Here is a 26861-nt window from a genome sequence, read left to right on the forward strand (position 1 = left end):
TAAAAGATAAATTAAAAAATGATCCTTTAAAAAAAAATGAAAGTACCAAATCAGTTTCCATTTAACTATCCAGTTTAGAAATAGAGTAAAATTTAACTTAATTAAAATCATTTTAACAAAGACAAACGTGTAATATAGGATAGAGTATCTAGTTTTCCAACACCAATAGTGTCACTTACCTGTTGCTGTCTTATCTCGAAATTCTTCCAGTTTTGTCAAAGTCGCAGAAGTGAGCTGTTCTAGGTGTACATCTTTCGGAGGTCTGAAGAATTCCACTATACTATTCACTGTTCTCTGTTTTAAAAAGCATCATCAATGTTATATGCAAATTCAACGCAAACTGAGCTATATTAAAAGCTGGCAATCTAAAACATGCTTACAGCATCATATATCATTTCTAAAGGTTCAGCTTCAATGATACACCTTTGAGCAACAGTTTCATCTAGTGGATTTATCTCAAATGTAATCTGGAAGAGTGACATAGCATCGTCTAGTGAAGACAAGAGGCGAGGTTTTTCTAAGTCATCTGGTAAGCCAGTAACATGAAACGAATCTATTCTGGTTTCAAATCTGCAAAGGAAAAACAGGACAAAAATTAGAAATCAAAACAAGGTTAAAGAATTTTTCAAACTGAGAATGATTAAGCAAATGAAAATCTCTTTGTATTTCCTCAGTTCCATTCGCATCAGAGAAAATATACAATGACTCCCTTGAATTGACATAGATTAATTCCCAAAGACCCTTTCACAGTTGCTTTCTACGTAAAAAAGCTATAACAAGCTAATGTTTGGACTATTTTGTGAAATGAAAATAATGGTAAATTCCTATAATGCTTAATTAATGTGAAACTGTAAAGTCTCTCATATCTAACACAACTTTAAAAGCATTTTTAAGAATAAAATCACTATAGAAAACCGAACTCTGGGCAGATTTTCTAGAATGGCTCTGTGAGAAGTTAACTAACCCTCCTTTCCAACAATCCAGCCAGTGAAACAACTGGTAAAAACTATAGTCAGGCCAGTCTGTAACACAGGGGTTAAAGCATCTGGATCCCACGTGACTAACTGTATGGTCTGACACCTGGACCTGGCAACCTGAAAAGCATGCCAGGGATTGTGGAGTGGCTACTCCTTCTGGGGAGTAATTTCTCACTTTCCCTCTCTGTTTTTCCTTCTCTCTGTGTCTCTCCAGTGAAAGCATGTGCCCTATAGCAAACAAACAAACAAAACTATAGAGTCTCTAGAAATCAACCTAAGTGCATAGAAGAGGCAGGAAAACATTTATTCAAAAAATTTTAAAAATCCAGAAACTCGTAAGAACGGGGGAATCAGTGGCATTCGAGTTAAGATCATCTCCCATCTCTAGCTCCATACTGTTCCACAGAGCCTATGTCAGGTGGTGCAGCCAACAGGATGGGGTCTCCTCTTCCCTCAGACTAGACCAAGTCTAGCACTACAGTTGCAACGAGAGAGGGGACTTCTGAGCTATTAGTCCCTGGCTGAACACAGAACAAAACTGTATACTCCCTGAACCATAAACAACCTCCAAATCACATAGAAATCCCATGATAGGGATGAAAATCTTACTGGCTCAGTAGTCTTAAAGCATAAAATATGACAAGAAGTTTGTACCAACATCTCTAGATAACTTCTAGAAAGGCAGACTAAAAGATAAAAAGAGGGGGGAAATCTGGGCAAGGACATCAGAGGTTGCCTCTAGTCAGCCAACTCCCCTAAACAAATGAACAAAGCAAACAAAAAAATTATCAGGTGGGTGGTAGATATCAGAATCCAGAGTTGCTACACTATTATCTAAAATGTGCTATTCTGAACACAAAAGTATTAGGCATGAAAAAAAAAAAAAAAAACAGAAAGTGTGACCAATATTCAAGGTACATAGACAGCCTCTGAAGAAGTACCTGTCATATACTTAAACACTAATAACTTAAGGAAAATATGTACAAATAATTAAATAAAGATATAATAACAATGACTCATCAAATAGAAAATACCAATAAAGAAAAATCACTTTTAAAATGGAAATCCTGAGGTTGAAAGTATAATAAATAAAATGCAAAATTCACTACAGAGGTGCAGCAACATATTTGAGGCAGCAGAAGAATGAGTTTAAATCAAAAGCTAGAAATGATTAAACTTAGTGATAAGAAAGCCATGTTGACAGCTGAAACAGGACTCTTTAAGTTGCATGTAAAGGCACAGGCAAAGTTCTTAAATGAAATTGTAAGTTTGGGCCAGCAGGTGGCAGTATTCATAATGTGAAAACTACAACACCACATTGATCAACTGATGAATGAACTAACAAAAAGTAGCATATCCCTCCTTACAATGCAACAGTGTAGACAGTTAAAAAAAAAAAAAAAAATGAAGTAATAGGACCAGCAGATGAGATGGCATAATGGTTATGTTGCTGGACTCCCACATGGTTGATCGCACTTTTGAGTCCCAGACATGGTGGCTTAAAACTCACACCAGGTGCATGTGCACGCATGCCCAAAATCCTGAGAGGAGAATGGAGAAGAAGGGATTGCTGCATGGTCATCCCCCCCGCCTTGGAGTGATTTCTCACTTTCCATTTCTCTGTCTCCATCTCTTCAACAAACAAACATACCCCATGGCAAAAATCTCTTAAAAAAAAAAAAAATGAAGTACTAATTTATGCAGCAACAGAAAAGGCCACATTATATGATTCCATTCATACACAAGTCCAGAAAAGACAAATTCTCAGAAATACAAAGTAAAATAGTATTGCCAGGGGTTGGGGAAGCGGGTGCGAGGGAGTAAGTTCTAATGGGTATAAGATGTCCTCATGGTACGATGAAATACTCTGGAATTAAATAGTGGTGACAGTTGCAAAGCCTTGTAAATATATTATTGTGAAACATCAACAAATTGTACTCTTTAAGTAGAAGAACTATATGGCATGCAAATTATGTCTCAAAAAAAGCTAGTTTTCAATAGAAAGACAAAATAAAAATATTCCCAGGTCAGTAAGTGATGTGAAGGTTGAGTTGGCTGGATTCCACTCTATGGTTCAAATCCCAGACCTGGTGGCTTGAAAATCACACCAGGCATCGTGCATGCATGCCCAAAAATTCCAATCCCAAGAGGAGACAGGAGGAAAAGGGATACCCCTGAGGGGGGTGAGCGGTGATATCTTACCTTCCCTCTGTCTCTCTCTCTCTGACAAGTGCACACACCCTATGCCAAAAACAGAAAAACTAAAGAAATTCCTAGGATAAAATCACATTTCTTGATGCCATTTCTTGTGCGGGATTGCTGACCATTTCTCCATTTTCCTTTAGTGTTGTTCTGTTTCACCCATATGTAGATTTCCATTAAATGTGTATTTTAATAATCCCAAAAAATACATATTACTGAAAAATAAGTCTAAGTTTCTAAAAATATAAAAGGATTAACACATAGTATCCTTTTTCTTAAAGAGTTATTTCATTTTATTTATTAGTATTTTTTTTAATATGCTACACGGCACATGTGCTGACCAGAGAAAGACAGACAGAGAGGCAAAGAGACAGAGAGAGGGAAAATGAGAAAGCAAGTCACCAGGTCTGAGACTAGAACCATAGTCGACCATGCAGGAGTCTAGCCATGTGACTGACCTGCCAACCCCTAACCCACAGTGTCCTATACAAAAGACTGTGAGACCAGGACCTAACATCCAGCCTCACAGTGAATTTTCTTCCTACAAAAGAAAATAAATTAATACTTACTTTATTGCTTGTGCTCCTGGTCTCTGCACAATCAAAGTGCTAAACTCTTCTATTATGATATCCAACAGCTCAGGAGTTTGCTCTTTTTCTCGCAGAACAATGGACATGCTTTTCAAGTGAATAGACAACTTCACAGCTTCAAACTAGAGTATATTCAGAGCAATACAATTAAAACACATATATATGTGTGTATGCTTTTTTAAAAAGAAAACAAAATAATCTTTTTTTTTTGAAAAAGGGTCTCGGGACCCTTAGTAATGGCTATGTCGCTGGACTCCCATGTAGTCGACCACGGTTCGCGTCCCAGACCCAGTGGCTTAAAACTCATGCCAGGCGTGTGTGCGTGCATGCCCAAGATCCCAAGAGGAGAATGGAAGAGAAGGGAATGCAGCATGGCCATTCCCCCTGGGGGATGATTTCTTACTTTCTATCTCTGTCTCTCTCTGTCGGGCAAGCGCAAGCACAAGCACCCTGTAACAAAAACCTCTCAAAAAAAAAAAAAAAAAGAAAAGAAAAAGGGTCTCAAGAGGTGAGACCTTGGGGGAACCAGCAGTTAGCGTAATGGCTATGTCGCTGAACTCCCACATAGTCGACCGCGGTTCGTGTCCCGGACCCAGTGGCTTAGAACTCATGCCGGGTGCGTGTGCGTGCGTGCCCCAGGACCCGAGAGGAGAATGGAGGAGAAGGGATTGCGGTGTGGCCATCCCCCCTAGGAGTGATTTCTTGCTTTCTGTCTCTATGTCTGTCTATCTGGAGAGCGCACATGCCCTATAGTGAAAAAACCTCTCAAAAAAAAAAAAAGAGGTGAGACCTTGGGTGAGGTGAGACCTTGGGTGAGACCCAGGGTCTCATGATCCTCCTGACTTAGCTCCTCCAGTAGCTCAAGGAGGATGACAGGCATGTGTCGTTGTGCCTAGCTTACTAATCTTATTCATGTACATTCATTCATCACAGAATCCACAAAATGTTTAAAAATAACCACTCATCTATTAAAGAATCACCACATTAACACTAAAAAAGAATGGTTTTCATCTTTACCCTGGAAATGACAATAAATGCAGTATTTACAAACTCAGAAAGAAATCACAGAACAAGCCACTAATATGTGTTTCAAAAAATATGCATATTTAACATTAAAGTCCAAGGCAGAAGGTAAGAAAAACCTTACTGTTTTTGGCAAGGTTGGATCAACTGCTGTTTCACTGTAGCCAATTGCTTCATAGAGTAAAGCTTTTTCTTCAGGGGTTAACATTTCTTCAAGAACTATGAAATATAAAGAAGGGCTTTTGTATTCTTAAGTGATAACTACAAAATTAACACATAATTTGCTGCCTTTAATAACTAAAATGTAAATTTTACTTTCTTTTCTAATTTTTTAAATTGCCAGAGGGCACATGTGCTCAGCAGAGAGAGAAAATTGTGAGAGAAAGCACCCCAATAGAGCGTGGTCATGCTACAATCCCTTCTCTCCATTTCTCCGTCTTGTTTGGACACACATACACACATGCCCACTGTGCTTTTCAAGCTACTGGGGGCCAGGATTCGAACCACAGTTGGTTCTGTGGGACTTGACTCCCTTAAACACTAAGCTATAGGGCTGGCCTTCTTTCTACTATTTTAAGAAAGTATAATCAATGAATATAAGGATAGCACCGGTAATGTTAAAATTATTCTCCAAAAAGATAAAGTGGTAAATGTATAAATTTAGCCATATCAATTTATAAAAATGTGTGCGCAAAGCAAGAGTACAGAAGAGGCTAACTGAACTGGCACGTTGCTAAGCAGCACTCTTAGCATATAAAGTAGGTAGCATTTGTATCACAATTTCCACCCATTTTATAAATAATAAAACTGACTTTAGAGAGCTTAAATAACTTGCCAAGGCCATAGTAGTAAAACATAACAGATCTAAGATTGACATCTAAGTCCCTAAGTGTCCAAACCTATTGATCTTAATTAAGCCTTTGGTTAAAAAAGATAATTCCAAAAAACAATTTCAGTAAAAATGATACTATCTTGTACTATGTTATACACATTCACTAAATCCTCTGGTTATCAAACTCATTCATAAACACCAGTAAAATTAAAAACCTATTTTATTTCATTTTTATTTATTTGACTTATATACATTCTAAAATGTCTTGAAATTGCAATTTTACTAATAAATTTAAACTATGTTCTCTTATGTATTTCAGGGTCTACTTATTTGAATTGGAAAGTTTTCTGTAGAACTTCCACACCCCATGATTACACCACTGTAAAATACGGTGGACATACTTCCAGGTTTAATATCTGGTTCCTCTTTAGTACTTGATTCTGACCAAGTCCACAGCCAACCAAACCATCCTTTATTATCCTCTGGGTCTTTTACCCCTTCTTTGTAAATCTTGTATCCAGCTTTCTTTACCTAAAATGAATAAATTTTCAAATAAATAACAAATTTTCCTTTGTTCAGCAATCAAAAAATAGAAGCACAATATTTCCAAAACTTTCTACCTGAGTAAATATGTGTAAACAATGTACCCACTAACAGACCACAAAACTGTAAACACTAGCCAAGCATAATAATTTTGGATCATGACATAACTCTCTCCACTGCCTTACAAGAGATGCTAATTAAAAAATAAATTTGGCTTTTTACATTCACATGAGCTCTGAATTTTTTTTAAGGCAGATTTTCGCTATAGGGCATGTATACTCACGGGAATGACAGAGAGACAGAAAGCAAGAAATCTCCCCCCAGGGGCATGGTCATGCCACAATCCCTTCTCTTTCATTCTCTCAGTATCTGGGGCATACATGCACACATGCCCGGCATGAGTTTAAGCCGCCTGGTCTGGGGCTCGACTGCAGTTGACTATGTAAGAATCCTGCAATGTAAACATTACGCCATCTGCTGGTCCCCTAAACTCTAAATTTTTGATAAGCCCTATTATTAGGTCATCTTTTCCACAGAAACCTCTGATTAAATGAATATAATAACATATTAAATCAAATTTTCTTATAACAAAAAAAGCACATTTGAACTTATTTAAGGAAACACTGTGTTACAACATAATACTAATAACATTACATCATATATATGAAATTTAGATTTATTTTTACTAGTTGAAAGATTAACTGAAATTACCTCAACTTCTGCCTGTTGTCTAGCTATAGTTATATTAAAGACATCAAGAGCTTTTTCCAACTCCTGAAAATAAAAACAAAAACATTTTAACATTGTACACATAATTTTATATAAATAACTCTAGAATGGAATCTATCAAATTGATGCAATAAGAAAGGCTAGAAAGCAAAAAATAGTACATAAATCAATATAATATATCTGTTAAATTCTTGAACACAATATATATATATATATACATACACATACATACATACATACATACATACATCAGCTTGGAAATTAGTAGGATAGAGTATCTTTTACAATAATGAAATCATTTATGTCAGGCATCTGAGAATTACAAACTCTATAATTACAGACACATACTAAAAGATATCATACATACATTGTTTAAAGTGTCTTTCATTTGGGTTTTTAACTACAACTAAGTGTAAATATATGAGATATTTAAAAAATCATGGCAAAAGCATATTGTGAAAAAATTATGCATAGATTTCAAAGTTTTTCAGACCAAAATATGCTTATACTACACCTTGTTATAACATGTCTGAACAGGATCTAGTTTGAGAAAGGATAAGGCATCAGTTTAAAAAGACCCCCATCAAAGCAACATAAATTCTGCTAAAATTGAAGCAAGAACAAACATCAGATTTACGGTGAAGTTTGGGTAGAATTGATGCTTTAAAAAAAGTTTATGTGAAAATGCCCCAAAGAATCAGCAATTTACAAACAGATAATTTGTTTTAAGAAGAGACAAGATGAAGTTAAGATAACACCCACAGTGGCAGATCTCCAAATTTACAGGAAAAAAATTAATCTTGTTTGTGCCCAAACTAAAGAGGATTAATGACAGCAGAAATGACAGCCAATGACACAGATACCTCAACTGGTTCAGCTTGCACAATTCTGACTGAAAAATTAAAAGCAGTGCTAACTTTCTGCTCAATGGGTACCAAAACTATTGTGCCCAGATCAGCTGCAGACAAGAGGAGACCTTCCCATGGAAATTTTAAACAAGCGGGATCAAGAGCCTGAACAATTTCTTCAGAGTTAGAACAGAAGACGAAACATGGCTTTACCAGTACAATCCTGAACACAAAGGATAATGAAGGTTATGACGACCAAGAAGCGGAAGTGGTCTAGTCATGGCAAAACCAGACCAATCAAGAGTAAAGGTCATGGTGACAACTTTTTTAAATGCTACAGGCATTTTGCCTGTTGACTTTCTGAAGGACCAAAGAATGATAAAATCTGTTCATTATGAGTGTTTCAAGAGCATTAGCTGAAGCTTTGCAGAAAAGCACCCAGGAAAGCATCACTTGGTTGGAGAGTCCACCAGCCACAACTAGGTTCCTCCTCATGCCTCTCATCAAACGAAGCAGTTTTCTAAGGCTTCTGAGGGGAAATGGTTAGGCATCCTCCTTCCAGGCCTGATTAGGCTCCTTCTGACTACTTCTGCTTCCTAACCTTGACAGATCTCTGAAGGGCACCCATCTTCCTGCACTGACAGGGCTAAACTGCCAGGATCCTCAGCTTTTAGGATACAATAGATGACTAGTACCACTGCCTACGAAACTGTCTGGAACCTGATAGATGCTATGTTGAAAAATATAATTTTCACATTGTTTATTTTTAATCCCATTTCTTTTTTTTGGAGAGATTTTTTGCTACAGGGCGCGTGCGCTCGCCAGACAGAGAGAGACAGAAAGCTAGAAATCACCCCCCCAGGGGGGATGGTCACGCCGCAATCCCTTCTCCTCCATTCTCCTCTCGGGATCTTGGGCATGCATGCACACACGCCCAGAGTGAGTTTAAAGCCACCAGGTCCAGGACGCGAACCGCGGTCAACTACATGGGAGTCCAGCGACATAGCCATTCCGCTAACTGCTGGTTCCACTTCCATTTCTTCATGAACTTTCTGTCTCCTTGTCTTTGTCTCCTTTTGACTGAAAATACCGGGCGTCAGAAGTCATGACGGATTTTTCATGCAAAAATCCGTCATGACTTTCCCAACGACTCAGTATAATTATAAATCCTTGATGCTATGTGTATAGTTTCTACATCATCATTAAAATGTTCCAGGTAGATCTGGATACGCTTCAAGGTTGTTTTTAACTTTAACACTTTTCAAAGAAATTACGGCTACAGAAATAATATGAGGTAAACTAGATCTTTTACCATATCTACACATTCCCATGATTACTTTCAAGTGTTTCATACTCAAGCCACATATTCTCAACCTCCCCACCCCCAAGAGTAGCAACTGTGATCTATTATCATCCAGAAAACAATGCAGGATTCTACTGTCTAATGGACTTGGAGGATTCAGGTCAAGACAAAAACTGAATGAGAAAAACATACCCATACCCCAAAAGCCTCCAAACCCAAGCATTCTTAACAATTCTAAATCTTCATAAAGGTCTTCCAACCTCGAAAACATTGGGACCTTGAAAAAGTCATGATGTATTTTTGCATAGAAAAATACTAATCAAACATAGAAAGTCATGACTTTCCCAACAACCTAACAAAAATAAAACTAAACATTCAGGAAGTTCCAAATTGAAACATCCCCTGAATTCAGAATTAATTTCAAGAGGCTAACTTCCCTTAGCTCTCCAAAGCTGTACTTGTGCCCGTCTACAAAACAGTCCCTTTTAGAACATGCTACGAGGCCCAAAGGTGAGACAAGACTAAAATGAGAATAAGACCTCGACAGGTAATTAAATGGAAAGTTGCTGGTGAGGAACTGGAGCTAGCACAACAATGAGGAGAGAAGGAGGAGCTATATATGGGCGGAAAACTGAAGTAAGTTCGCATAAGAGACAGGACTCAAGTAGAACTCCGGGGATAAGTAGAATTGAGATAAACAGAGAAATGGGGAAAGGCAGATAGCACACCTGAGCACCGGCATGGCTACAGACAAGGGCTGTGTACACAGAAGGCAGGAAAGCTGCTAGCTAATGCACAGTGAGACGGCAACAGAGGGGACGCGCAGCAGTGACGGATAGCCTAAGGCTTCGAAACAGAGAAGTTTGGAATCAACAGAGCAAACACTTTTTAGGCTTCCGAAGTTAAAAAGTACATAAGAAAGTGATAAATAACAAGTTACTATTTGTATGAACCCAAATCTCTTAAGATTGAGAGAATCCCAGATTGCAAAAGTTCACAGGAGAATTCCACTAGCTCTTGTATTACCCAAATGAAGTTAAGAATGAGAGTATGGAAAAGTGCAAATAAAAGGGGCAGGGAATGGTCAATAATAACTAGAGTGAAGAAGTAGAAAGTATTAGTCACTGAAGATGGAGGAGGAATCACATAATACAAAATATTTGACAATATTTTTAAATGCTAACCTCCAAAGACATGAGAATTTCACCAGCTGGCTTCTTACTTGTTAACTTTTTTTTATACAGTTCTTTATATTGCTTCATTTTTTGCCTATGTTCTCTAATATGCTTCCATGACCACATCCGCAGTCTGGGGCAAACATTTACTTCAAGAACACCAGATATAGCATAAGCCCACCTAGTTAAAAAAACAAAAAAGAAAAACCCCACACTTAACACCCTCAGATTAACAGTATGAAAAAGTTTATTTCTAGTCTAACAACACATATAATACAGAGACTATGAGAATGTTATGTTATCTGACCACTTGCTTTTTCTCAACACTTTTTACATTTAAAAAATCCACTGTTTTTCAATCTTGCAGTTTCCTAAGTAAAAATCATTCCATTTGTTAAATAGAACTCTACACGAGAACTATGGAGGCATTATTGACAACCATCATTTTAGTCACCTGAATTATAACCAAATTGCATAACTGCAGTTCTAAAAACTAGGGAATAGTATAAAAGTTGGAATAACAAGATTTTATTATTTTTAAAATGGGGTTATACTGTATAAACTCCGACAACCGTTCCAGATTTTAGTAACACAGGTTTTTGTGTCTGATACAGGAGCTTGAAAAAAGAAACAAGACACTGCTAAACCGGCCACATTGGCACAGCAGTAACAGCACTCAGCAACGCTGAAGCCACATGGGAAGGTCCCAGGGTCACGTCCCAAGGCCTCCCTGTGCACCCTAGGCAAGTGCACATGCCCATGATGCTGGCTGGCTGAGGCTGGGAGAGAATCACAGCGTAAGGGGCCTTTAGAGCCTGCCTCCCTATCTGCCTGCCTGCCTGCCTGTCTCTGTCTCTCTTTCTCTCATCTCTCATGGATGTAATACATAAAGCTGTTTTTATTTTTTTTAAGGGCACATGCACTCAGTCAAAACAGACGTAAAGAGGGAAAGTGAAAAAATACCCCACAGGGGGACAGTCACACTGTAGTTGCTTCCCCTCTATTCTCCTATCAGGATTTTGGGCATGGACACACATGCAACAGAGGTGATTTTCAAGCCTCCTGGCCTAGGACTGAACCTGCCATCAGCCATGTGGGAATCAGCTCCTTAACCACGTCACCTGCTTGCCCCAAACTACTTTTTTAAAAAAATTGCCAGAAAATAAACAGAACACTGTTTTGTTTTAGTTTTAGTTTTTACTATAGGGTACATGTGCTCACTGGAGAGAAGTGTGTGTTTGTGTAGGGAGGGGGGGTAAAAAACCACTCCTGCGGGCATGGCCATGCCACAGTCCCTCATCCTCCAGTCTTCTCTAGAGATTTTGGGCATGCACACACAAGTATCAGGGCCACAATATTCAAGCTGCCAGGTCCAGGACCTGAACCACAGACTCGGCTATGTGTAATCCAGCCACCTTGATCTCCACACCACCTACTGGCCCCCAGGACACCACATTTTAGTAATTCCAAAAATGCTGAGCCAGCAAGTGGTGCAGAAATTAAGGCAGCTAGATCCCACATGACTACTTCGTGCTTCAGGTCCTGAACCTGATAACCTTGAAAAACACACTGGTTCGTGTGCGTGTGTGCCCAAAATTCCAAGGAGAGAATAGAAGGAACTGCAGTGTAGCCATCCCCCTTGGGGGGTGACTTTTTACTTTTTCTCCTTCTCTCTGGTGAGCATATAAGTCCTACAGCAAAAAGAAAAAAAGAAAAAAAAAAAAAAACTCCCAACACATTTATCCCTATACAGTAAATGAAAACTATGCTGTTCCTGTATCGCCAGTTTCAAATTCTAGTAGGAAGCATCTTTACAATATTTCATTTCATTAGTATAATAAGCAAAAGCAATTACCCATTTCTAGCCACATACCAAATTATAGCTTGCATCAGACCTTAAAAAGAGTATCTTCCAAAAGAAATCATTCTTAAAAAGTCAAGAAATTTACTTTTATGTCCTGCTTTTTAAGTGTTTTTTTGAACTAAAAGAAAATTAAGGCATTTTACCATTCCCTGGCATGGTGGTGAAGAGGTACATCCGGTTTGAATTTTCTATATGGCAGATTTTGTGTCATCATGTCAATTGATTCAAGAAGCTCCATAACACTGAAATACTAAAGAATGAAAAATTAAAGCTCTCAGATGTTTCACATTTTATATTCAACTCTTGAAGATAAAAGTTAAATTACCAACTTTTTAGAGAAATTTTACCATATAACATAAATTTTAGAAAAATATTTCAAATCTTAGTTTTGCTTTTATCAAACAGTAACTCACAATTTAAAATTTCATTAAAGGACATTACCTGTGGTTTATTAAATTCAATTGCTATGTTATGTAACTCAACATCCAAGTTTATTTTGGGGGAAGAAAAGTCAAAATCTGATCGGCGATTTATCTGAAGTTTGGCATTAGCAGATATGGGCCGAAATACTGGAAAATAATACAATTAAAAAAAATTAAATAGAGTTATACATCAAAAGTCTCAAGACACTAAAGGGGTCATGCTGAAAACACTGATTTTTTATTTCTCTTATACCCTTCCCACAGTTCTCTAATGTCTACACTGCCATAATGTGGCCAGATGAAACTGCTCCTTAATTGGCAGGAAGATTATTTTATCTTTTCCTATGTACAAATCATTTTGTCTTCAATAGGTACAATAAACAACAAAATCATCTTCAAAGAAGGAACACTGTCTATAACGAAAAACTGCCCATAACAATAGATTTAATAAAGTACACAGTCTTAGGGAATACAGGAACATTAGAAATGCTAAGAGAAAAAAGTGATATTTAACATTGACCTCAAATATGTAATTATTATATAATACCTGAATTTCTAATCAAGATTTCTGTATCCATTTTTTTTAACTCATTATAAGAAAGGATAGAAGATGAAAGAATTATTCCAGGATTACCTGCTCTTGCTCAATTTATAATAGAATATAAATTCCTCTCAAGTGTTTGAATTTAGTGCCAAAAAGAACCATGCAAGAGACCAGAAACAGCAAAATATAGAGATCATTATTAAATTATAATTCAATTTGGGCCAGCATGTAGCACAGTGGTTAAGGCAGCTGGATCGCACATGGCTGGCTGTGCAGCTGCAGTCTCAGACCTAGTGGCTTGAGAAGCATGAATGGGTACCCAGAATCCTGACAGGAGGTAGAAGTGGAGGAGAAGGGATTTCAGTACGACCATCTCCCATGGGGCTCTCACTTCTCCTCATTCTCTTTCTCACTTGTCTCTCTGGCAAGTACACAGGCCCTCTGCTAAAAAAAAAAAATTACTTTTTATTTATAAAGTTGATCTGTATTAAAAAGATCATGTATCCCTCTCATTTTAATCACTCCAAGGACTACCACTTAATTTTTTATAAATTAAGCTAAGCAATCAAAAATAGTTTCTATTAGAATAAAAATAAATGCTTATAGATTACTACTGGGTTGTTAGAAAAGTCATGACGTATTTTTTCTATGCAAAATTGTATCATGACTTTTCCGACAATCCGATATTTCTTCCACATCCCATCTTATACTGAAATAGTCGGGAAAATAACTAATTTCAGGAGTTGGTGACAGAGCTAGAACTACCCTGGACCTGTAATTCACTAGTCTTCTATCTGTTTTCTGTCCTTGACTTCCGCACCATGTCCTCGATTCCATCTCTACTGAAATTCCATCATCGGTTACTTTAATCATTCCCTTGTATTCACTCTGGACTCCGCTGCCCTCCTCGCTCCATGAGTAACTGCAGGCAACCCCACTTACTCTATCCGTGCACCTGAGCAGCTGGATGTGGCTGCATCAAGAACGTGCGCGATCATGGCGAGCGGGTGGCATAGTGGTTAAAGCACTGGACCCACATGGCTGACTGGATGATTTGGCTCCAGGACCCAGCAGCTTGAAAAACTCACCAGGGGGCCAGCAAGTGGTGTGGTGGTTAAAGGCACTGGAACCCATACGGCCGACCACAGTTCAAGTCCTGGACCTGGTGGCTTGTTTTCTCACTTTCCTTCTTTCTCTGGTCAAATTAAAATAAATGAATGAGTAAATAAAATTAATAAATAATTATTTTTAAAATAACCTCACCAGGCATGTGTGTGTGCATGCAGACATGCCCAAAATCCCGAGAGGAGAATAGAAGAAAAAGGACTGCAGCAAGGCCATTCCTCACTCCACATGGCCAGCCATGGTTCGAGTCCTGGACCTAGTGACTTGCTTTCTCACTTTCCCTCTCTCTCTCTCTGTCCCTCTCTGGTAAATTTTTTTAAAAATTAATTAATAAAGTTTAAAAAAATACAAAACAAATAAAAAGAAATCCTTCATTCCTCCTTCTTTCTCCAACAGGTATGCCAGTTATCAACTCTCTGCCTCTGTGCTCCAAATTCACCCAAACTGCCTGCTCTGAAATGCAGTTTGGGGCCTTTTAAATTTTCTTCCTTTACCAGGTAACATAATGTTAAGTCTTTCAGAAGAAACTAGAAACACATTGCTGGTTGTCATGTGCTCTTTGAATTGGCTCCTGCAGTAGCAAGATTTCTCCGACACTGAGCTTCTACAGAACAGGTGGCTTCTCTGCTATTTGGCCCCTCCAGCGTGAAGGACTTCAGCACCAGTCCTCTGCATCATATGGCAGCTAGCACAGCCCTGTAACTTGCCCAGCACCTGCTAAAGCAATTCTGTAGTGGAGTACATTCAATGAGACATCTCTCTCCACAAGACTATTACAATTTAATTTGGGCCAGCCCCTTAGCTCCAGAAAGGACAGATCTTCAGGAAGTTTGAGAGAATGGATTTCTAAGTTTTCCTGGCACAGCATTACAAAGACTTTCCTTTCATTCCATGAGTCAAAGCCCACAAGGTGTGGATCTCAGTGCTAATGGAGGAGAGCCCTCTTCTTTGAGTACTCCATCCTGGCTCTAAGGTGGGGTTCTCTCTAGCTACTATTTCTATATTCTTTTTTTTTTCCCTTTGGAGAGATTTTTGCTATAGGGCACATGCACTCACTGGAGAGGACAGAGAGACAGAAAGTGAGATATCACCCCCCCACCCCCCCAGGGGGAGAATGGCCACACCACAATCCCTTCTCCATTCAACCCTCAGGATTTTGGGCATGCACACACACATACCCAGCATGAGTTTCAAGGTGTCAGGTCCTGGACTTAAATCATGACTAGCCATCTGGGAGTCCAGCAACGTAACTATTACACCCTCTGCTGGTCCCTATTTCTATATTCTATAATATTCTCTGTACCTTTTACTAGCCAATCCCTTGTTACTTCAATGCCTTCTTCCAGTTAATAATTCTCTATACTGAACTTTCCTCAGTCAAATTGCAATATAGGGGACCAGCAGTTGGTGTAATGGCTATGTTGCTGGACTCCCACATAGTCGACCATGGTGTGAGTCCCAAACCCAGTGACTTAAACTCACATGTGTGTGCATGCCCAAGATCCCAAGAGGAGAATGGAGCAGAAGGGATTGTGGCAATGGCCATCCCCCATGGGGGGTAATTTCTTGCTTTCTGTTTCTCTGTCTCTGTCTTCCTGGTGAGTGCACGTGCCCTGTAGCAAAAACTTCTCCAAAAAAGAAAAAAAAAAAATTACAGTGTAGTATCTCTCTTCATTAAACCCTGACCGACGGAGCAGGAAATGACTATATGGCAAAGAAGAAATAAGTCAAACGTAAAAGTAATAGATACCAGACATCGACACACATTAACAGATAACTCTTCTGTCTTGAATATTCTTCTATAAGGAGAGAATACAAAACTAAACTAAGTTCAAAACAATGGAGACCATATTTCAAGAGTGGGCACAAGAAAAAAAAAAAAAACACTTGAAATTAATAGTGATCATGTAGGTAGAATACAAAAAGATAATACAAAAAGAAAAGTATCACTGAAGACAAGAAAGAAATACTTGCAGGAAAGAGATTTATTTTATTCTTTCTTTTTTTTTTTTGCTAAGGGGCAGATGTACTCACTGGAGAGAGACAGAGAAAAAAATGAGACAATATCCAACATAGGGAATGGTCATGCCACAATCCCTTCTCCATTTCTTCTTTCTGGATCTTGGATACACACATACATGTACATGCACCCTCCATGTTTCTCAAGCCACCAGGTCCAAGACTAGAATTGCGCAGTCATCCATGTGCAATTCAGCTGCCTTAACCACCATGTCAAGGGCTGCCCACAGGATGGATATTCTACAGATTTTCAGTGACATCAGTAGCCAGATTCAAGAACTAAATTATTTATCACCAATCAACATTTATTGAGTGTCCTCAAGGTGGTAGAAGATATAGCACTTCTTTTCTCTGTATAGTTCAGTAATTAATTTCTGATTATAAAACTAACCCATGTATACTTCAGAAAATTTGGAAAACAAAAAAAAAAGTATATAGAAGAAAACTTTTAAAGGTACATTTCAAAAATAGTAATATCACTCTACAAGCTGTAACAGCTAGCCTTATTTAATTGTATCTGTTATTCTGAAACACCTTTATTACCATTATTATAATTGTTATTGAATAATCCCTAGAGATTCATTACAATTTATTAATATCCTCTTTGGTTAAACATTTTCCCCTACAGTTCTGAATTGAAGTAGGTCCCCCTTTATCTGTAAAGTTCAAGACCCCCAGTGGATGCCTGAAACTGTGGATAGTACCAAACCCTATAAATACTATGCTTTTTACAACACACACACACACCTGTGGCAGTTTAATTTATATAAAAGATAAATATTATGTGAATGTGCTCTTTTTCTAAATATCTCACTATATATGCTCACTCATTCTCAGACTCCAGCTGACTACAGGTCACTGAACTCAGGGGATATAAAACCAAGGATAAGGGAGACTACTGTACAGCCAAAAGCTGCTCAAAAATAAAACATATACCCAAGGCCAATTTTTGCTTTCATATATATATTATAAATAGATTTCTTTATAAAGAGAAATTTCAACATAAAATCTCAGAGGCATCAACGTTGTTAACATAAAATTTACACTGATTATTTTCATCAAAATTTTTTACTTTATGACATGTACTTACCAAAATCATATCCTACTGGAACAATATTTTCCTTGACAATGCCATCCCTCAAGCTGTCCTATTAAAAGACAAACTGCTTTTATTTATATTCATGCCAATATACTTTTATTCTATAAAACCCAATTATCTGTAAAAGAAAAATGTTTAAAAGCAATTCAAAAAATAAATCATTCTGGGGGCACCTGGTGGCATGGTGGTTAAGGTGCTGGACTCCCACATGCCAACCATGGCTTAAGTCCTGGCCGGCAGGCACATGTGTACACATGCCCAAAATCCCTAGAGGAGACTGGAGGAGAAAGGACTGTGATGTAACCATCCCCCTGCGGGGGTGATTTCTCACTTTCCTCTCTCTTTCTCTCTCTGGTGAGCATAAACACCCTATAGCAAAAAACTAAAAAACTACTAGGGAACCAGCAGGTGGCGTGGTGGTTAAGGTGCTGGACATTCCCACATGGCCGACCAGAGTTCAAGTCCTGAATCTGGTGGCTTGCTTTCTCACTTCTCTCACTCTCACCCTCTGTCTCTCTCTGGTCAAATTAAAAAATAAATGAATGAATAAATAAAATTAAATAAATATTTTTAAAAAAATAAAAAAAACCTACTAAAAAAATTAATAATAAATATCACAAACTTAGGAGGAACTTAGCTATGGCAAAATACTAAAGTGATTAAATAATATCTCACTAAACTACCATCACAGAAGAATGCTCCAGGAACTATTAAGATGTGATATATAGTGTGTAGTATTCTTAACTGGATTGGCCTGAGGTATATTTCATGTTGGGTAAATTCTCTCTACAAGCTAAATGACGTATAGCAATTCAATGTATTAAAAAATAATAATAAAGTAAAAGATAAAGATGTGACATACATATTCACCTATTTTTAAAAATGTATTATTATTATATTATTTAATTTGCTATAGGGCACATGTGCTCACCAGAGAGAGAGAGAGACAGAGAGAGAGAGAAAGTGAGAAAGCAAGCCACCAGGTCTGGGACTCAACCATAGCTAGGCATTTGGAAGTCCAGCAGCTTAATCACCATGCCACCTGCTGGCCCCAATATTCATCTATTTTTGTAAACTCTGCTAATTACTATTGCCTAGAAAAAAAAAATAGTACTACAGTATTTTAAATAACTGACAAATCTCATGCAAAATATGATACAACATACATATACATATATGCACATATCAAAAAAAAAAACTTACTTACCAATGACTCATCATAATTATTAAAATAAAACATCCGAGAATTCACATTCCAATAGGCAAAAAGGTTATCCAATCGGATTAGCTGAAAATAGATCAAGTTTATTACACATCTTGTTATCTTTAAAAGATTTTTAAAACATTATTTTCAGAAGTCCCAAAGAAGTAAGCAATATAACAAAGTTAAACAAATTAAACACAATTTACATAAACCTTTATGTCATCATTTGCCTTTCTAACAATGTATTTCATCAAGTCCCTACAAATAAAGTATTTTACCTTACGAACAAGTTTCTCAGTTTCATCATGTAAACATGGAATCCAATATTGATCAGTTGTCTGAAAAGGAAATAAAGGAAGAGCAATAAGAAAGTCATTATATTTGAGATGGTGGACTAGTGAGTCACTATCTATCATATCATAGAGATCAATTGCCTATAAAAATGCCTTCAAAATATAGCACTGACCCAAGGAACATTAACTGACCACAAGAATGTCTGCTTTCGAGAAGCTCATTGCTGGTCAAAAAAGTATACAAGGAAATAAGCAATTACAACTAGGTAAGTACCACCACAGAGGTTAAATACACAGTTCACTGAAAAAACGTAGCAGAGGGTACCAGCAGTTAGCATAATGGCTATGTTGCTGGAATCCCACGTAGTCGACCGCGGTTCGCGTCCCGGACCCAGTGGCTTAAAACTCACGCCGGGCGCATGTGCGTGCATGCCCAAGATCCCGAGAGGAGAATGGAGAAGGGATTGCGGCATGACCATCCCCCCTGGGGGGTGATTTCTTGCTTTCTGTCTCTATGTCTCTCTCTGTCTGTCTGGCTAGCGTACATGCCCTGTACATCCCACATACAAAAAACCAAAAAAAAAAAAAAAAAAAAAAAAAAAAAAACGTAGCAAGCAGAAGCATCAAACTCAGAGGTAGGACAAATAACATCTAACCTAATAATATGACACATGAATAGCACTGGTGATTCTAAGGCCAATAAAAAATAAGACGCGGAGCAGGAAGAGCTGGTGAAAAGGCCCAAAAGTATGCAACTATAACACTTTCGGGGAACTGCAGTACCTCAGCATGACCAGAGAATATAATGTGAAATGGACATATTGACAGGTGAGACCAGAAATGTCATCTGGGATCAGATTACAAGGGAATTATAAGCTATTTAAAGACAAAACTACAGATTTACTTTAATAGCAATGAAAGGCCACTGAGGGGAAAAGAGAGAAGACATGCTTATCCAAGAGAGATGGTTTTCATTTTTATGTGAACTGAATGAAGCACAACGGTGGATCTCAAACTTTAGCATCACACATATTGCTTTTTCAAACAACAGATTGCTGAGTCCCAGCCACAGAGTGTCTAATTGAAGGAGTCTGGATTGGCAGACAAGCTTCAAAGGACCTCCAAAGATGACGTATAAAGTAAACTGTTAGGGTTACTAATGATTTTCGCATTACCAAATCCAATGGCTAATCCTCTATCCTTATTTTTCAAACCAACAACAGCATTTGGCAGTCTACCCAACCCATCTTCTTTTAAATTAACTTATTTATTTATTTACTTATTGAGAGAAACACAGAGATAGAAAGTGAGAAACCACCCCTGCCCCCGACCACAGGGGAAATAGCCATGCTGCAACCCCTTCTCCATTCTTCTCTTGGAATCTGGGGCACGCATGCACACGCACCCAATGTGACATTTCAGCCACCGGGTCCAGAACTCAAAACACAGTTGACTACATCGGAGTTCAGTGACATAACCATTACGCCATCTGCCGGTCCCTACCCTACTCCTTTTTATTAAATAACTTCTTTGGCTGGCCGGCTCTTTCTTTCTTTCTTTCCTCTTTTTAATTTTTGCTTCCAGGGGATCATGTTTTAGAAAGAAATTACACACAAAACTCAATAGATGTAACAAAAATAAAAAGCATATAATGATAGCCCAGTGGGTAAGGTAACTAGATCTCACTGGCTAACCACAGTTCAGATCCCAGCCCAGGGAGCTCAGAAAACACATTGAGCAGCATGTCTGTGCCCCAAATCCTGATGGGATGGAGAAATGAAGGAGAAGGGATTGAAGAATGGCCACATGCTAGGGACAGTGCTTTCTCTCTCTCTTCCTCTGTTAGCACATGCTCCCTTTGGCAATTAAAAAAAAAAAAAAGCATGTAATAAAATTCTGTACAACAGTTAAGCAGAATAAATTGTATTATCTGTGGCAATGCAAATAAATGTCTAAAAGTATGAAGTGAAAAAGAGAACTTAAAGAAAAATCTAGGGAACCAGCAGTTAGCGTAATGGCTATGTCGCTGGACTGCCACGGAGTCGACCACGGTTCACGTCCTGGACCCAGTGGCTTAAAACTCACACTGGGCGCATTTGCGTGCGTGCCCAAGATCCCAAGAGGAGAATGGAGGAGAAGGGATTGTGGCGTGACCATCCCCCCTGGGGGGTGATTTTCACTTTCTGTCTCTATGTCTTTGTGCCTGCCCCCTAAAGGAAAAACCCCCAAAAAAAAAAAAAAAAAAAAAGAAAGAAAAAAGAAAAAGAAAAATCTAATGCATTTATGTAAAATAGGTATATTACTAAAAAGCTTAAAAACTGGGTCGGCAGGTGACGCATAAGTGGTCAAGGCACTGGAGTCCCACATGCCGACTGCAGTTAGAGTCCCAGACCTGATGGCTTTCTCTCTCTCTCTCTCTTTCTCTCTCACTCCCTCGCCCTCTCTCTCTCTCTCTCTCAGAGCACATATGCCCTATAGCAAGTTAAAAATAATAATAAATAAAAGTAAATAATTATTTTTAAAAAACCTTTAAAAACAGGCTGTTTATCTCTGGAGGAGAAAGGAAGGGTAAAAATAGAAAACAAAAGAGATTTATAAACTTTATCCCTAACAGCTTAATCCTATAAAGCTATTTAGGAAAAAGAACATGACAAATTCCACAACCATCCTCAATGCAAGCAAATACTTCATAATTTTCTATGTGTTCCTATTTTTTTTAGAATATTAGTACAAATATGAAAGTATCTTTTTTTTCTTTTATTTTTTTGAGAGGTTTTATTGCTATAGGGCATGTGCATTCACCAGAGAGAGACAGAGAGACAGAAAGCAAGAAATCACCCCCCCCAGGGGGGATGGTCACGCCACAATCCCTTCTCCTCCATTCTCCTCTCAGGATCTTGGGCACACATGCACAAGCACCCACCGCGAGTTTTAAGCCACCGGATCCGGGACTCAAACCGCGGTCTGCTACATGGGAGTCCAGCGACATAGCCATTACACTAACTGCTGGTCCCAAGTATCTTTTTTTTAAAGAGGTTTTTGCCTTAGGGCACATGTACTTGGCAGAGAGAAAGAGAGACAGACAGAGACTGTGGGAAGAAAAGTGAAAAATCATCCCGTAGGGAGGATAGCAAAACTATAACCTCTTCACCTCCATTCTCCTCCCAAGATCTTAGGCATGTATGCACAGTGTGATTTTCAAGCCAATGGATCTGGGACTTGAACTGCGGTCAACCATGTGGGAGTCCAGCAATGTAACCACTATGCCATCTGCTGGCCCCAATATGGAAGTATCTTTAGAATGCATTTTTACCACAGAAATGGTCTATCAACCATTTTGTCCATACCTTCTGATACAAGGACTAAAGATAAGGAGTATTACAATTATTATTTAAGAAATAATATTTAGGGACCAGAAGATGGCATAATGGTTGCATTTCTGGACACCCATGTCATCAGCTGCGGTGTAAGTCTTGGACCTGACAGTGTAAACTCAGGCTAGGCACGTGTGCATGTGAGCCCAAAATCCCGAGAGGAGAATGAAGGAGAAGGGATTGCAGAGTGGCCATCCCCCCTTGGGGGATGAATTCTCACTTTCTGTTTCTCTGTCTCTCTGGTGAGCACATGTACCCTATAGCAAAAAATCTCTATCATTAAAAAAAAAAAATAGAAAGAAAGAAAGAAATAACATTTATATCTTGGCAAATAAGTTTTAATTATAAACATTTTAAATATATATATTTGTGTCTTAATAAATACTGGTCTGCAATTTTTTTTTTTTTTGGATGCTAGTCAGTCTTTTAGGCAAACTGCTTTTTTTCATGACATACAAATTAAAAGATATACACTATAGTGAACTATTTCAGACAATATCAAAAAAAGATTTTGATTTGTTTTTTTCTTAACAAAAGTTTATCATTTATAATCTTTTTTCTTTCACTATTAGTGACAATAAGGGGATAGACTGGTTGGTACAGAACAGGCAGTAGATGGTTGTTATGGAAAAGAAAAAAGTGCTCCAATTTTTTTTTAAGTTCCTCCATTTCAAAAATTACACAGGAAGGAGCCAGTGAGTGGCACAGTGGTTGTGGCGCTGGACTCTCACATGGCAACTGTGGTTTGAGTCCCAGACTTGACAGCTTGAAACTCACGCTAGGCACATGAGCATGTGTGCCTAAAATCCCTAGGAAAATGGAGGAGAAGGGACTGCAATGTGGCATCCCAAGAGGGGTGACTTCTCACGTTCTCTCTCTGCTTTAGGCGAGTACCTATGCCCTATGGCAAAAATCTCTTAGAAAAAAATATATACAGGAAGTAAGTATACCACAATATTAATAATAGTATGAGAACATGGATGATTTATTTCTTTATGCCCTTCCAGACTTGCCAAAGTTTCAGAAAAAAAAAAACATTAACTTTAATTTCGTACTCACTGAAGATTTGTAAATATATTTTTTTTTTTCAAGAGGTTTTTTTTGCTATAGGGCGCGTGTGCTCGCTGGAAAGACAGAGAGAGACAAAGAGACAGAGAGAGAGACAGAAAGCAACCCACTTGGGAGATGGCTGCACTGCAATCCCTTCTCCATTCTCCTCAAAGGATTTTGGGCATGGGCGCATGCACACACACACATGCACACACACATACACACACGCATGTCCAGTGTGTTTTTCAAGCTGCCAGATCTGCAACTAGAACTGGGAAGTTGGCCATGTGGGATCTAGCCGCCTTAAACACCATGTTTAAAAATTGGCTAGAAGGCATGTGCACTCACTAGAGAGAAACAGAGAGAGATGGGGGAAAGCAAGAAAGCAACCCACTTGGGAGATGGCTGCACTGCAATCCCTTCTCCATTCTCCTCAAAGGATTTTGGGCATGGGCGCATGCACACACACACATGCACACACACATACACACACGCATGTCCAGTGTGTTTTTCAAGCTGCCAGATCTGCAACTAGAACTGGGAAGTTGGCCATGTGGGATCTAGCCGCCTTAAACACCATGCCACCTGTCTGACCCAAGGAAATAAATTTCTTTTAAGCAATCAACAACAGTATCTATTATTATAATCATCAATAATAATAGGTCTTCATATTGAAAACTGTATTTGATTTTCAACTGCTTTTTTGAAATGGTGAATCTATCGACCCTCAACTGTAATCCAGTTTATGCCTCTGCACTAATTCTATAGACTTTTTTTTTTTGCTAGAGAGCAAATGCTCTCTCCAGAGAGAGACAGGGAGAGAGAAACATCAAGTGAGAAAGCATCCCCCAAGGGGGATGGCTTGGCATGTTTTACAAGTTGCTGGATCTAGAACTCAAATAGCATAGTCAGCCATGTGCATCTAGCCACCTTAACCTCCACTCCACCAACTGGTGCATATACTTTTTTCTTTTTTTCATTTATTTATTTCTTCCATGAGCAAGAGAAACAAAGATAGAGATGGACATGAACAGAACCCCAATAGGGTCTCAATGCCATAACCCACCCCTAGCTTCAGTAGGCCCCAGATTAAGGGCGTGTCCACACTCAGCATACTTGGGAAGATCTCCAGACATGAACCCAGAACTTTCCCATGTTAGCTTTGTAGAATACTGCATTTTACCAGTACACCACCATCCAGATCCTAGAAGCCTACTTCTGATGCTGGCAAACATAAACAGTAATCAGTACTACCTACACTCCATAATTAAACAAGGTTCTTTTTTTTTTTTAACAAAGTACCTGCATGCTGAGATTTTGAAGGGAAATACCAATCGACAGCGGTTTATCTCGATTTGTAATCTAAAGAAGAGAAAAAGGAAATTTTACTCAGATTTTCAGTAGCTGGACAATATTCACTGAACTTAGAGAAAGTTCATTTTCTCTATTTCAAACTCAAAAACATTTTACTATTTTTTAGAATAATATTTTTTAAGAGCGATTTCTGCTACAGAGAGACAGAGACAGAGAGACAGAAAGAGAAAAATCACCCCCCAGGGAAGATGGCCACACCACAACCCCTTCTCCTCCATTCTCCTCTTGGGATCTTGGGCACGCATACACATGTGCCCAGTGTGAATTTTAAGCCACCGGGTCAGGGACTCGAACCATGGTTAGCCGTGTGGGAGTCCAGTGATATAACCATTATGCTATCTGCTGGTTTCCAGAATAACTTTTATTCCCATATTTTCCCTAAAACAAATTAGAATATCAAGTATTAATGCATTATTATTGCACAATACTGTATCTGTATTTATTTTTGGTTTACAAAAATATCTTTTGCTAAGAAAAGATTTAAATGATAGTACTTTAAAGCAAAAAACTATGTTTTAAGAGAACAAATGACTTAATTAAGATAAAACAATCATTTAAATCTAGTTCTACTTTTCTTAGACCAGTATTCCAAGAGATAAATATAGCATATTTAAGTATCTTAAAAATGTATAGCTGCTGGGGCCAGCAGATGGCATGGTGGTTAAGGTGCTGGATTCCACAGGTCAACCATGGCACGAGTCCCAAACTAAGTACCTTGAAAATCACACCAGGCACATGTGCCTGAACGTCTAAATTCCTGAAAGGAGAATGAAAGAAAAGAGACTGCAGCATGACCATTTCCCCAGGGGTGAAGGTTGATTTCTCACTTTCCCTTTCCCTGTCTCTCTCCAGAAAGCACATGTGCTCTATGTCAAAAACCTCAAAAAAAATTTTTTAAAAATACACACACATACATAAACTGCTAAATTGATAACTTTCAAGGCATTTTCCTTCGTTATCTGATGCTTGAACATTTTAGGAAAATGTGACCAAATACTCAACAGTAAGAACTCCAAATTACAACTATCATTATAGAAAAGAAAGATTATTTCATCTTCGGCTCTATGTCCTTCCCTCTCTTCGCATTTAATAGGATGGCCACTGTAGAGTAGGTGTCAATTAACAACAAAATAACTTAAACATAAAAAAAGGAAACTCACCCATTAGGGAATACTTACATCATCTTCATAACGAATATGGATATCAGAAATTTTCACTTGAAGATTTTTTATGATTTGAGTAACTAATTTTTCTGCAAAAGTATCCTGTTTCTCCTCCCGATGGTGTTCTACAAGTGCAAATATTTCTTTTTTTAATTCAAATAAAATAAATACTCTATAAAACAGTCACATATTGAGGTAACATACTTACTATTAACTTGTTAAAGGAAAAACAAATTTGTAAATAGAACGCTAGAAGCCTGCTTCCCCAAAGTCTTTCATACCAAAATACTTTCAGAGGCAACTAAACACATGAATTTTTCTAAAGGTAATTTCTTGTTCAAGAAGACTAAAGTATACTATGCACTTTTATGGCAGAATTTGCTGGCATAAAATTTTATGATTTATCTATTAACAACTCCTGAGTACATAAAGATACTGAAAACAATGACCACAATTAAGTATGAATTAAAGTTCTAAATTTAAAATCCAGTAACCACGGCAAAGCAAGAATCTCCCTTAAAATCACTGATATCATCAGAAGTTTTCTGTGCTTAATGTTAAAATGATTACGCTCGTCCCTTGGTGAAACGAAATAGAAAATTATAAGGACTTCTCACTCTTTCTTTTCAAACAAGGATGAAAGTGGTTCATCATCCGTTTCATTTTCAGAAAACGAGATACTGTTTCTAAGGGAACAGAAAGAATAAAAATTGACGTTCTAATTTTTGAAATGTCTTTGATAACCACTACTCACTATCCCTTCTCCCCTGCTAAAACTACCAATGAAAGTTAAATCCTTTCATTTTCTAAGCCCTGTTCTTCTTTTCATATTTCTAATCCTGCCTACCGATTGCCTATCAGTCCCTAATTCAGCAGGCCCAGTAGGCCCTTAAAGGAAAGCTGAAGACATTGATCGTATGAACCTCAAATACAGAAAGCCAAGTAAATATATTTGAATATAAATAGATTATAAAATTAACTAAGCAAACAACTCTTCAAAGACAGGAAAACATATTTTAATACTTTGAATTCTCCCGCTACCTGATAAAGTCCCTTGTTATTATAAATTCAGTCAGCAATTCATGTACATGTTACATCTTTCTTTCCC

General features: G+C 38.0%; 1 protein-coding gene across 3 annotated transcripts in view; it reads right to left on the reverse strand.

Annotated features, from left to right (window-relative positions):
* Positions 1-26861, reverse strand: part of VPS13A (vacuolar protein sorting 13 homolog A) — a gene marked incomplete at its 5' end in the record, with an annotated part of 243652 nt that overhangs the window by 198456 nt on the left and 18335 nt on the right. For all 3 annotated transcript variants that reach the window (XM_014586627.2, XM_014586628.2, XM_014586629.2), the window contains 14 exon segments: positions 180-294; positions 381-570; positions 3749-3891; positions 4917-5011; positions 6026-6155; positions 6879-6941; positions 10232-10403; positions 12230-12336; positions 12528-12655; positions 17287-17344; positions 18503-18583; positions 18778-18837; positions 24519-24578; positions 25769-25878. In XM_014586627.2, the coding sequence (XP_014442113.1) occupies positions 180-294; positions 381-570; positions 3749-3891; positions 4917-5011; positions 6026-6155; positions 6879-6941; positions 10232-10403; positions 12230-12336; positions 12528-12655; positions 17287-17344; positions 18503-18583; positions 18778-18837; positions 24519-24578; positions 25769-25878 (1512 nt within the window).

The sequence above is a fragment of the Tupaia chinensis genome, unplaced genomic scaffold (assembly GCF_000334495.1).
Source record: "Tupaia chinensis unplaced genomic scaffold, TupChi_1.0 Scaffold000147_1, whole genome shotgun sequence".
NCBI classification, from domain to species: Eukaryota; Metazoa; Chordata; class Mammalia; order Scandentia; family Tupaiidae; genus Tupaia; species Tupaia belangeri.